The sequence below is a fragment of the Leuciscus leuciscus genome, assembly GCF_965113295.1.
Source record: "Leuciscus leuciscus genome assembly, chromosome: 22".
Lineage (NCBI taxonomy): Eukaryota > Metazoa > Chordata > Actinopteri > Cypriniformes > Leuciscidae > Leuciscus > Leuciscus leuciscus.
Window position 1 is genome coordinate 34,626,213 of NC_138746.1, and position 13,762 is coordinate 34,639,974.

The 13,762-nt window shown below is 41.2% G+C and overlaps 1 protein-coding gene across 1 annotated transcript in view; it reads right to left on the minus strand.

Annotated features, from left to right (window-relative positions):
• LOC309486551 (leucine-rich repeat-containing protein 1-like) overlaps positions 1-13,762 on the minus strand; it is a 76,411-nt gene that overhangs the window by 21,173 nt on the left and 41,476 nt on the right. Inside the window, exons 8-10 of the mRNA XM_082153900.1 lie at positions 12,470-12,614; positions 9,275-9,393; positions 8,272-8,355 (exon numbers count right to left, since the gene is read on the minus strand). Coding sequence (XP_082010026.1) covers positions 8,272-8,355; positions 9,275-9,393; positions 12,470-12,614 — 348 coding nt within the window. The remainder of the gene's footprint in view (positions 1-8,271; positions 8,356-9,274; positions 9,394-12,469; positions 12,615-13,762) is intronic.

Sequence of the window (13,762 nt, forward strand, 5' to 3'; positions counted from 1 at the left end):
GGACCATTAGCATCTCTCTCAAAAAAATGACCAAAGAGGTTTGATATTTTTCCTATTTAAAACTTGACTCTTCTGTAGTTACATCGTGTACTAAGACCGACGGAAAATGAAAAGTTGCGATTTTCTAGGCTGATATGGCTAGGAACTATACTCTCATTCCTGCGTAATAATCAAGAAACTTTGCTGCCGTACCATGAGTCCAGCAGGCGTAATGATATGACGCAGCGCCTGAAAATAGTCGACCGAGCTGGGGACTATTTTCAGGAGCTACGTCATATCATTCACTCTTTGGTCATTTTTTTGAGAGAGATGCTAATGGTCCTGTCCGATTCAATGATCTATGCTAAGCTATATGCTAAAAGTGGTACCGCCAGACCCGGAGATCGGCTGAATGGATTCGAAAACGGTAAAACTCATCTGTTTAACTCTGGGGGAATTGTAAAATGAGCCTATTTCCCCAAAAAGTGGAGTATCCCTTTAAGGAGAAAATACTCAACAATGGTGTCGACTTATACATTTACACATGGTTTGTCTTAAAGCATATTAAAAACACCACAGAAACAAACAAAATTAAAAGCTGGATTTTCACCACAGGTAAAACATTTTACTTTATGCTGGCATTTTAGAGGCATAACAACGAATGAAATGGTATTAAACTGATCCCAGATAACAAAATCAATTTATATTTTAAATGCACGATTAATCATATTTTAATTCTGATCATCACAATCATGATTCCTGCATCTCTCGATTAAGCAATCATCTGCAAAAATGTCCAGCTAGTTATGAGCTCAAATAAACCTTGTGTAATGAGTTGACCTTCTCTTGATTGGTGCAATAAGTCTGAAGAAATGAAATAATACAATTTCCAAATGAGAACAATAGTGATTAATAATCTGATAAAGCTTGAAGATGAAATGATATGAGATGACGACATTTTGCTGGCTTTTGTGCCTGAACCGTTGTGTGAGGTCAGAGAGGTCACAGCTGAGCAATCGCTCTCAGAGAACAAGCTGCCTCATTCATTCAAAGCCCTTGTTTAAACAAGACAATAACATTCCTCAAATCTCATTCAGATTCCACCATGAAAAACCCTTTCAGAATAAGAAATGAGGGTTTCTCAAGAACATACGACACTTGAGGACCGTTGAAGAAGACACAAGAGGCAGAACAGGAGCACAAAGAGCCGTGTGTCCATCCCGAGACATGCCACAATAACACACAGTACTACAGTTTGTACAAGCAGCCAAAGTCATGTGACTGGAGTCATGTGACGCGTGATGGCATGTTGCCACAGGACAGTATGCTAATAACACTGACTGAGCTGAGGTGTGGTGTCACTGAACTGGATTAGGCCCTGAAACTGGATTTGCTGGTTAGGAAGTGTAAGGATTACCTGTCATTAGACCAATGAAAGCAGCAGGGTCACTATCGGATGAGTCGACATGTAAACCACAGCACTCGTGACACACACGCTCACACCAGAGGGAGATTTACTGGAGTCAGCACACGCCTGTGCTATTGCTCCAAGCAAAGAGTTGAGAGAGTCTTAAAGAGGCCATATTATGCTATTTTAAAAGGTTTTTATTTTGTTTTAGAGGTCTCCTCCAATATTTTTACATATATACACTGCCATTCAAAAGTTTTGGATCGGTAAGATCTGTAAAGATTTTAAAAGAAGTCTTGTATGCTCACCGAGGCTCCATTTATTTGATTAATCAAAGAATCCTGGAAAAAATAACTGTTTTCAACATTGATAATCATAAAAGTTTATTGAGCATCAAATCATCATATTAGAATGATTTCTGAAGGATCATGTGACTCTGAAGACTGGAAGTAATGATGCTGAAAATTCAGCTTTGAATACAGGAATAAATTACATTTTAAAATAGAAAACAGTTATTTTAAATTGTAATAATATTTCACTATACTGTTTTGTTTGTTTTTTTTGTGGTATTTTTAATTAAATAATGCAGCCTTGGTGACCAGAACAGACTTATTTTAAAACATAAAAATCTTACCAATCCCAAACTTTTGAACGCCAGTATATATACACATGTATATTTTCCCACAGGTTTTCCCACTTACAAAGCATGTAGAAGTCTGTAATTTTTATCATAGGTACACTTCAACTGTGAGTGACGGAATCTAAAATCAAAAATCCAAAAAATCACATTGTATAATTTTTAAGTAATTAATTTGCATTTTATTGCATTACATAAGTATTTGATCACCTACCAACCAGTAATAATTCCAGCTCTCACAGACCTGTTAGTTTTTCTATAAGAAGCCCTCCTGTTCTCCACTCATTACCTGTATTAACTGCACCTGTTTGAACTTGTTACCTGTATAAAAGACACCTGTCCACACACTCAATCAAACAAACAAACAGACAGACTTCAACCTCTCCACAATGGCCAAGACCAGAGAGCTGTGTAAGCATCAGGGATAAAATTGTAGACCTGCACAAGGCTGGGATGGGCTACAAGACAATAGGCAAGCAGCTTGGTGAGAAGGCAACAACTGTTGGCGCAATTATTAGAAAATGGAAGAAGTTCAAGATGACGGTCAATCTCCCTCGGCCTGGGGCACCATGCAAGTAGTGATGTTACGTCTGACACCGACGCTCCGAAGCTTGCTTCAAACTCGAACGGTCCTTGCAATGAACCACTGCTTCGGAGCTTGTATCATTACGTCACTAGTCACGTGAAAATGACTTCTGAAGCAAACACACTGGTTCACTCCTGTAGTGAACCACCTGACTGCTTTGACAGCCCAATCCAGTGTTGACAGGTTTGAAACCTGGCGGCTGTATTTCTTATAAAAGTGAAGCCAAACCATGGCAACACTGTGGGTTGCAGTAGTCAGTCTCTAAAGCTGGTGAAATTGTTTAAAAAAAAAAAAAAGATATCACCTTTCACCAAAGACAAAGAAAATAATATTTCTGAATAAAAACCATACCATTTAATGAACACTTTGTCTAAGCCTTCTGCATGTACCCAAAGCACACCCTCTGCCACATTTTTTTATTATTAATTAGAGAACATATGAACATTGTTGCATAAAAATATGCATCAAAGGGAGAAACTTCAAAAACCCTCTGCTACATTATACAAGTACAACCAGTTACACAAGCACATCCTTTTCAACATACAAAAATATCAGTCCCACCAGTTAACAAGTTAAGAGTTCTGCTTCCCACAGCTAAACAAGATAAAGCTTTCACACATGATACTGCCCTGCTAAAAAAAAAAAAACTATAGAAACGATTAACGAAATTCTATTGGATTCTATTGGTCTCTACTGATATGTGTTGGGTTCTATTGGTGGGGGCATTAAATCCTAATGGAATATGTCCCAAACACACTACAAAAAATAATTCTGTAGTGGTTTAAATGGTAAAAGCCAATGGTTCCTATTGGTATTTTAATAGAAACCATTAGTATTTCTGTGATGGTTTCCAACTTTTTTTAACCTGGTCTGATCTTCTGTCCTTGTCTAAAGAAATAATTACACACACACACATCATGCTTAATGTTTTATTATCAAGGTGAACACATGAAATTCATCAGTATCTGTAAAATTCACCTACATAAATGAGTTTCACAGCACTAACACTGTTTCAGCTTTGATCGCCTCGGTAAACACGTAATAAACGGGGCGTTAACATATAAGCCTACTTGCATTTTATGGTTGTCAGCTTTGTTGCATTACATTTACTTCACCAGGAGATGGTGCTGCAATTTCTATATGAATGAAGCTTTGAGTAATGAACCATTTGACACAATTGTATCAGAAAGCAATAATGCTTCGAAACGCTTCATTTGGCCATCACTACATGCAAGATCTCACCTCGTGGGGCATCAATGATCATGAGGAAGGTGAGGGATCAGCCCAGAACTACACGGCAGGACCTGGTCAATGACCTGAAGAGAGCTGGGACCACAGTCTCAAAGAAAACCATTAGTAACACACTACGCCGTCATGGATTAAAATCCTGCAGCGCACGCAAGGTCCCCCTGCTCAAGCCAGCGCATGTCCAGGCCCGTCTGAAGTTTGCCAATGACCATCTGGATGATCCAGAGGAGGAATGGGAGAAGGTCATGTGGTCTTATGAGACAAAAATAGAGCTTTTTGGTCTAAACTCCACTCGCCGTGTTTGGAGGAAGAAGAAGGATGAGTACAACCCCAAGAACACCATCCCAACCGTGAAGCATGGAGGTGGAAACATCATTATTTGGGGATGCTTTTCTGCAAAGGGGACAGGACGACTGCACCGTATTGAGGATGCTGGAGGATGGATGGGGCCATGTATCGCGACATCTTGGCCAACAACCTCCTTCCCTCAGTAAGAGCATTGAAGATGGGTCGTGGCTGGGTCTTCCAGCATGACAACGACCCGAAACACACAGCGAGGGCAACTAGGGAGTGGCTCCTTAAGAAGCATCTCAAGGTCCTGGAGTGGCCAAGCCAGTCTCCAGACCTGAACCCAAAAGAAAATCTTTGGAGGGAGCTGAAAGTCCGTATTGCCCAGCGACAGCCCCGAAACCTGAAGGATCTGGAGAAGGTCTGTTTGGAGGAGTGGGCCAAAATCCCTGCTGCAGTGTGTGTGCAAACCTGGTCAAGAACTACAGGAAACGTATGATCTCTGTAATTGCAAACAATGGTTTCTTTACCAGATATTAAGTTCTGCTTTTCTGATGTATCAAATACTTATGTCAGTGTATGTAAATTATGTATGTAAATACAATAATTACATAAAAATCATACAATGTGATTTTCTAGATTTTTGTTTTAGATTCCATCACTCACAGTTGAAGAGTACTTATGATAAAAAATTACAGACTTCTACATGCTTTGTAAGTGAGAAAACCTGCAAAATCAGCAGTGTATCAAATACTTGTTCTCCCCACTATACATACATTTCTACTGTCACACACATACATTCCCCTTTCACATACATTTCTACTGTCACGCTCAAACATTCCCCTTTCATAGACATAAATTTCTACTGTCACGCTCATACATTCTCCTTTCACATACATACATTTCTACTGTCATGCTCATACATTCTCCTTTCACATTCATACATTTCTACTGTCACACACACATTTCTACTCTCACATACATTCTCCTTTCACATACATAGATTTCTACTCTCACATACACATTTCTACTCTCACATACACATACATTCTCCTTTCACATACATACATTTCTATGCGCGCACACACACATACATTCTCCTTAAATATGTATATATATATTTATTTTTTTTCTGATTAAATAGAGTTGTGTTGTCGCACATGTGTCGTGGTGCACTCATGAATGTGAGTTGGAGATTTGCTCACTTTAATAACTCCGTAAACTCAATCGCTTTATGAGCCAAGCTTAAACAACAAGCCCAAAAATGCTTATAGCCTAATAAGTGGACATGACAACCCTGAAAGAGTGGTTCTGTGAAGCGGCAAAACACCACACCTCTGCCGACTGTGCTTCAGGCTGAACATAATGACAAGAGGACTCACTCCCACTCCATAAACTCAGCTTAGAGGACTCACTCCCACTCTATAAACTCAACTTGGAGGACTCACTCCCACTCCCTAAACTCAACTTGGAGGACTCACTCCCACTCCCTAAACTCAACTTAGAGGACTCACTCCCACTCTATAAACTCAACTTAGAGGACTCACTCCCACCCCCTAAACTCAACTTAGAGGACTCACTCCCACCCCCTAAACTCAACTTAGAGGACTCAATCCCACTCCATAAACTCAACTTGGAGGACTCACTCCCCCTCCCTATACTCAATTTAGAGGACTCACTCCCACTCCCTAAACTCAACTTAGAGGACTCACTCCCAACTCCCTAAACTCAACTTGGAGGACTCACTCCCACTCTATAAACTCAACTTAGAGGACTCACTCCCACTCCCTAAACTCAACTGAGGACTCACTCCCACTCTATAAACTCAATTTAGTGGACTCACTCCCACTCTATAAACTCAACTTGGAGGACTCAATCCCACTCCATAAACTCAATTTAGAGGACTCACTCCCACTCCCTAAACTCAACTTAGGGGACTCACTCCCACCCCCTAAACTCAACTTAGGGGACTCACTCTCACCCCCTAAACTCAACTTAGGGGACTCACTCCCACTCCCTAAACTCAACTTAGGGGACTCACTCCCACCCCCTAAACTCAACTTAAGGGACTCACTCCCACTGCCTAAACTCAACTTGGGGGACTCACTCCCACTCACTAAACTCAACTTAGGGGACTCACTCCCACTCCCTAAACTCATTTTAGGGGACTCACTCCCACTCCCTAAACTCAACTTAGGGGACTCACTCCCACTCCCTAAACTCAACTTAGGGGACTCACTCCCACTCCATAAACTCAACTTAGGGGACTCACTCCCACTCCCTAAATTGAACTTAGGGGATTCACTCCCACTCACTAAACTCAAGTTAGAGGACTCACTCCAACTCCCTAAACTCAAGTTAAAGGACTCACTCCCACTCACTAAACTCAACTTAGGGGACTCACTCCCACTCACTAAACTCAACTTAGGGGACTCACTCCCACTCCCTAAATTCAACTTAGGGGATTCACTCCCACTCACTAAACTCAAGTTAGAGGACTCACTCCAACTCCCTAAACTCAAGTTAAAGGACTCACTCCCACTCACTAAACTCAAGTTAGAGGACTCACTCTCACTCCCACTCCCTAAACTCAAGTTAGAGGACTCACTCCCACTCACTAAACTCAACTTAGGGGACTCACTCCCACTCACTAAACTCAACTTAGGGGACTCACTCCCACTCCATAAACTCAACTTAGAGGACTCATTCCCACTCCCTAAACTCAACTTAGGGGACTCACTCCCACTCCCTAAACTCAAGTTAGAGGACTCACTCCCATTCCCTGTCACCAAGACAAATTCCTTATGTGTGTAAGAATACTTTGCAATGAATCTAACTGTAGATTACATGCAAGCTCACGGTTAAGGTAAGGGGCGAGACATTTCCCAAACATGCTAGAAGCGCTTGACCAAACACAACACAGTGCTCCAGCCGACCAATCAGAGCACAGTGTGCTTTTCAGAAGGAGGGGCTTCATAGAGACAGGAACTAAACAGAGCGTTACTGACAGACTGGGAAGAGAGGGGCTGCAACAATGGAGAATATGGGGAAATAATCAACCTGTTCTAGTAGAGCCCAAAACAACATCAAGACTTTGAAAAAGGGCAGAATATGGCCTCTAATAATAAACCACCACAAAACTATTAACTAATAAATTATTACAGCACTGTGACATCACAGCAAATCTAAATAAATTTCAAAAAGGTGATGGATACTATTTTCTCTATGTAAAGAAGCATGTGATACTAGATATTGTATCTGACATGCACCTCATTTCTTATCACAGTTGTATTATAACACCATGATCTAACCTTAAAGGTTTCTGGTCATTCATGTATAACTAACAAAAAGAGCCTTGTTCAAGTCACATAAAAAAAAAAATCAAGTCAAGGTTCTGGGAAAAACCATCAAGGCCTTGTTCTAGTCATAAACAACAAAGTCCTTCAGTGAAGGTAGCCATTAAAAAGAAGTACACTGACATTTTAACCCAACGTAGGAGTACTTCAGCATTTCAGTTCAGAAATATCTGCAGGACGACCTTGAGCCGACACAAAGACAAACTCTTACTCCACTCACTTAAAACCGTCTTGTTATAAAAGTAATTAGCAAACGGTAAGCAATAAAAACATAACTTCCATTCTTGATACTGTTAAACATATTTGGTGAACATTGTGAACCTGCTTGCAAAGTGAAGTCTAAATATAAAGTGTATAAATAAACAAGCAACAGCAAGAGAAACTAGTTCCAAGTATATCAGAGCAGTTAGTAAGAATTTGCTGTAGGCAAACTTGAGTGAACACAGTTTCACCAACAGAGGCACAGAGAAGTGTGTTTTATAAGATAGTTTGTTATGCTGCCATCGAGTCCCTGTTTAAGTTGGGAGATCGTAATTAGGGTGTGATAAGCATTAAAGTGACTTAGGTTAATTTTTTTTTACAAATGCACAGGTTGGCCAATTTGAAGCTTTTAACACTAGCACAATGAAATGAAGGACAGGAAAAAGATTCACATTAGGTGTGTAGTTTATCATTCTCGTGCTGACACAGAGAATGATGGGAAATGTAGTTATGTTACCTAAGCCTACTGGTTTTTCATGAATAAGGCCCATTGACTGGGATGGCATACCTCTTTCGGTAAAGACGTCAGTCGATTCCTATCACAGTTGAAGTTGGACAGTTTCTTTAGTTTTCCAATACTTCTTGGCAAATTCTGAGAGACAAAAAAAAAAAAAACACAGACATTCTGTGAAAATGAAAATGACTTTACATCTATTGTCAGGGGGAAATGCCTACACTGCACAAAATGCTTTTTTTTCCTAGTATTTTTGTCTTGTTTCCAGTCCAAATATATCGAAATTATTAAATCAAGAAGCATTTACTAGATTAGTAAAATACCATAAGATATTATGTCTTGTTTTCTGGGTAAATAATCATTTAAAATATTCACTTTAGTCAGCCACACATTCTTAACAAACTCAATTCATTTTCAATGGGACAGGTGTGCCAAGCTTGTTCACCAGAATCCTTATGAATCTCTTCATTGCTGCTGCTAGTCATTGATAATTCAGAGTTTATTGTATTCATAACCAATATAATGGCATTTGGCTTTTATCTGATCTAAATCAACAGAGGAAAATAAGACAGGCTACTTACAGTTGCTGATTTTACTCATTTTATTGTCAATGGGACATGATTAGAAAATGCTTAACGTGGCTTAGTGTAAATTGTACATTTTTAAGAGTAATACTTAACTCGGATTTCCCTCTTGTTAACTGCTCAGAATGCAGAAGACGACTTTTTTCCTTAGAATTGCGATTTTAGATCTCACAATTGCAACTTTATATCACGCAATACTGAGATAAAAAGTCGCAATTGCCTTTTTTATTTTTTTATTCTGTAGCGGAAACAAGCTTCCATAAGGACCCAACATATAAATTAAATTAAATTAAAATTTAATTTAATAGTTAAAGTAAAATAAAATGTAATAGTTAAAGTAAAATTTAATTAAATTAAAATAAAGTTAAATATTAGAGGAGTAATACTTAAGAGATTAATCTGACTGACTCCTTTCCTCCTCTGATTACACAGCTCAGAGTGCAGAAGAGATCAGGTCGAGGAGTGTAACTCACCACCAGCTGGTTCTCTGTCAGCACTAGTTCTGTCAGGCTTTCACAGTTACCGATGCTCTCTGGCAGCTGAAGTAATCGGTTCTGATCCGCTTTCAAAATCGAGAGCCGTCTTAATTTTCCTAAGGGAAAACATATTTCACAGCATGAATACTGGTTAAAAAAAGCAATCATCACACATCACTATTGGAAGCTTGTTTCCACCACAGAATGACAGATAAATAAAGGTAATTGCGACTTTTATAAAGTCAGAATTGCGTGATTAAAAACTAGCAATTGTGAGAAATAAACTCGAAATTCTGACTTTTTTTCTCAGAACTGCATGTTTATATCTCGCAATTCTGACTTTATAACTCGCAGTTGGGAGATACAAAGTCAGAATTGCATGATATAAAGACAGAATTGCATGATCGTTATATAAAGTCGCAATTGTGTGTAAAGCTAGGTTTATCCTCAACACGTCCGCACGAGCGCGAAGGTGCGCGCGACAAAAATCACGTCTGTGTGAACTGGAGCAAGTGTAGAGGAGTGTGTGAACTGGTGTGAGTATAGAGGAGTGTGTGAACTGGTGTGAGTGTAGAGGAGTGTGTGAACTGGAGCGAGTGTAGAGGAGTGTGTGAACTGGAGCGAGTGTAGAGGAGTGCGTGAACTGGAGCGAGTGTAGAGGTGTGTGTGAACTGGTGTGAGTGTAGAGGAGTGTGTGAACTGGAGCGAGTGTAGAGGAGTGTGTGAACTGGTGTGAGTGTAGAGGAGTGCGTGAACTGGTGTGAGTGTAGAGGAGTGCGTGAACTGGAGCGAGTGTAGAGGAGTGTGTGAACTGGAGCGAGTGTAGAGGAGTGTGTGAACTGGAGCGAGTGTAATGGAGTGTGTGAACTGGAGCGAGTGTAGAGGAGTGTGTGAACTGGTGTGAGTGTAGAGGTGTGTGTGAACTGGTGTGAGTGTAGAGGAGTGTGTGAACTGGAGTGAGTGTAGAGGAGTGCGTGAACTGGAGCGAGTGTAGAGGAGTGCGTGAACTGGAGCGAGTGTAGAGGAGTGTGTGAACTGGAGCGAGTGTAATGGAGTGTGTGAACTGGAGCGAGTGTAGAGGAGTGTGTGAACTGGTGTGAGTGTAGAGGTGTGTGTGAACTGGTGTGAGTGTAGAGGAGTGTGTGAACTGGAGCGAGTGTAGAGGAGTGTGTGAACTGGTGTGAGTGTAGAGGTGTGTGTGAACTGGTGTGAGTGTAGAGGAGTGTGTGAACTGGAGCGAGTGTAGAGGAGTGTGTGAACTGGAGCGAGTGTAGAGGAGTGTGTGAACTGGAGCGAGTGTAATGGAGTGTGTGAACTGGAGCGAGTGTAGAGGAGTGTGTGAACTGGTGTGAGTGTAGAGGTGTGTGTGAACTGGAGCGAGTGTAGAGGAGTGCGTGAACTGGAGCGAGTGTAGAGGAGTGTGTGAACTGGAGCGAGTGTAATGGAGTGTGTGAACTGGAGCGAGTGTAGAGGAGTGTGTGAACTGGTGTGAGTGTAGAGGTGTGTGTGAACTGGTGTGAGTGTAGAGGAGTGTGTGAACTGGAGCGAGTGTAGAGGAGTGTGTGAACTGGAGCGAGTGTAGAGGAGTGTGTGAACTGGAGCGAGTGTAGAGGAGTGTGTGAACTCTGAACTGGAGCGAGTGTAGAGGAGTGTGTGAACTGGAGCGAGTGTAGAGGAGTGTGTGAACTGGGGCGAGTGTGTGAACTGGAGCGAGTGTAGAGGAGTGTGTGAACTGGAGCGAGTGTAGAGGAGTGTGAGAACTGTAGAGAGTGTAGAGGAGTGTGTGAACTGGAGCGAGTTTAATGGAGTGTGTGAACTGGAGCGAGTGTAGAGGAGTGTGTGAACTGGAACGAGTGTAGAGGAGTGCGTGAACTGGAGCGAGTGTAGAGGAGTGCGTGAACTGGAGCGAGTGTAGAGGAGTGTGTGAACTGGAGCGAGTGTAGAGGAGTGCGTGAACTGGAGCGAGTGTAGAGGTGTGTGTGAACTGGTGTGAGTGTAGAGGAGTGTGTGAACTGGAGCGAGTGTAGAGGAGTGTGTGAACTCTGAACTGGAGCGAGTGTAGAGGAGTGTGTGAACTGGAGCGAGTGTGTGAACTGGAGCGAGTGTAGAGGAGTGTGTGAACTGGAGCGAGTGTGTGAACTGGAGCGAGTGTAGAGGAGTGTGTGAACTGGAGCGAGTGTAATCGAGTGTGTGAACTGGAGCGAGTGTAGAGGAGTGTGTGAACTGGAGCGAGTGTAGAGGAGTGCGTGAACTGGAGCGAGTGTAGAGGAGTGCGTGAACTGGAGCGAGTGTAGAGGAGTGCGTGAACTGGAGCGAGTGTAGAGGAGTGCGTGAACTGGAGCGAGTGTAGAGGAGTGCGTGAACTGGAGCGAGTGTAGAAGTGTGTGAACTGGAGCGAGTGTAGAGGAGTGCGTGAACTGGAGCGAGTGTAGAGGAGTGCGTGAACTGGAGCGAGTGTAGAGGAGTGCGTGAACTGGAGCGAGTGTAGAAGTGTGTGAACTGGAGCGAGTGTAGAGGAGTGTGTGAGCTGGAGCGAGTGTAGAGGAGTGTGTGAGCTGGAGCGAGTGTAGAGGAGTGTGTGAGCTGGAGCGAGTGTAGAGGAGTGTGTGAACTGGAGCGAGAGTAGAGGAGTGTGTGAACTGGAGCGAGTGTAGAGGAGTGTGTGAACTGGAGTGTGTGAACTGGAGCGAGTGTAGAGGAGTGTGTGAACTGGAGCGAGTGTAGAGGAGTGTGTGAACTGGAGCGAGTGTAGAGGAGTGTGTGAACTGGAGCGAGTGTAGAGGAGTGTGTGAACTGGAGCGAGTGTAGAGGAGTGTGTGAACTGGAGCGAGTGTAGAGGAGTGTGTGAACTGGAGAGAGAGTAGAGGAGTGTGTGAACTGGAGCGAGTGTAGATAAGTGTGTGAACTGGAGCGAGTGTAGAGGAGTGTGTGAACTGGAGTGTGTGAACTGGAGCGAGTGTAGAGGAGTGTGTGAACTGGAGCGAGTGTAGAGATTGGAGTGTGTGAACTGGAGCGAGTGTAGAGGAGTGTGTGAACTGGAGCGAGTGTAGAGATTGGAGTGTGTGAACTGGAGCGAGTGTAGAGACTGGAGTGTGTGTAGATGTGTGTGTGAACTGACATGAGTGTGTGTAGATGAGTGTGTGAACTGATATGAGTGTGTGTAAGTGTGTGTAGATGTGTGTGTGAACTGACCGAGGCCCTCTGGCAGCAGGTCGATGAGGTTCTGGGACACCAGCAGATCCGTGAGGCAGAGCAGATTCCCCATCTCTTCCGGGAGATGTTCCAACTTATTCTCAGATACATCCAGACACGTAAGGCTTCTCATACTGCCCAGCTCCTGAGGCAGAGAAAACACACACACACACACACACGCAAACGTAAACACACATGCAACCACAACCACACAAAAAAGCCTCTAGGATCCTGAGGAAGTCGAGTAGCTTGTTCTTGATGAATCGAGAATAACTCAAATCAAGTGTATATAAAGAAGCAGAATATATATCACTTCATCAGACATTTGATTAGAAAATTTATGCAAACAAAATTTTGGTAACACTTTCTATGAAGTCCATACTTATAATGCATTAAAGCTCAATTTATACTTATTTATAAGCAGTATTACTATTCTATAAATATAAAGCCTCATTAAGACATATACTGCATTATAAGAACAGTTTACATTTATATTCTTTTTATAATTAGTTACTTATAAATCAGTGTATAGTGGATTATGAGCATGCACGTTGAAAAAGCAAATGCATGACTTATAAGTAATAATTAGTCAGTCGTATGTTAAATCTATTTATAAAGATGCAGCCTACATTGCTATAATGTAATTATATTATAGTAAGTGACTTTTTAGTAATTCAGATTTATTTCTGTCAATTAAGTGAATATATTGTTATTAATAGTCGTGTTGTGTTCTTATAAATACTTATTGTAAGTAATATTAGAGTTACTGACCTCTATAAATGCAGCATTGGTGGTTTTAAGTAAAGTGAAAACAGGATGCATGTTCTTATTATACATGTTAAGATGTTTATTTGTAAATTTAACTAATGAACAAAAATTTCTGTAATAAATAATGAAATTAAAAAAACAAATCATTAATACAAACAGTTGATTTTTTTTTATTATTTTAATGTTACATACTAGCAAAACACTGCAACAATATTTTTTAAAGTATAATTTCAAGCTGCTATACCATGCATATGGCCGAGGAGATATAGATTTGAACAAATCATAATTACCCTCTTCATGACCTCTAATGCAAATATTAGCCATTAAAGACATAATTGATAACTAATTGGTACAGCGAACAAGTGTCTCTAGAACAATTTTATATTTGATAATTTATAAATCAGTGTATAGTGGATTAGTGCACATTGAAAAAGCAATGCATGACTTATTATGAAAAATAATATAAATGTAACTAACTGTTCTTATAATGCACTATAGGTCTTAATGAGTCTTTATAAACAGATT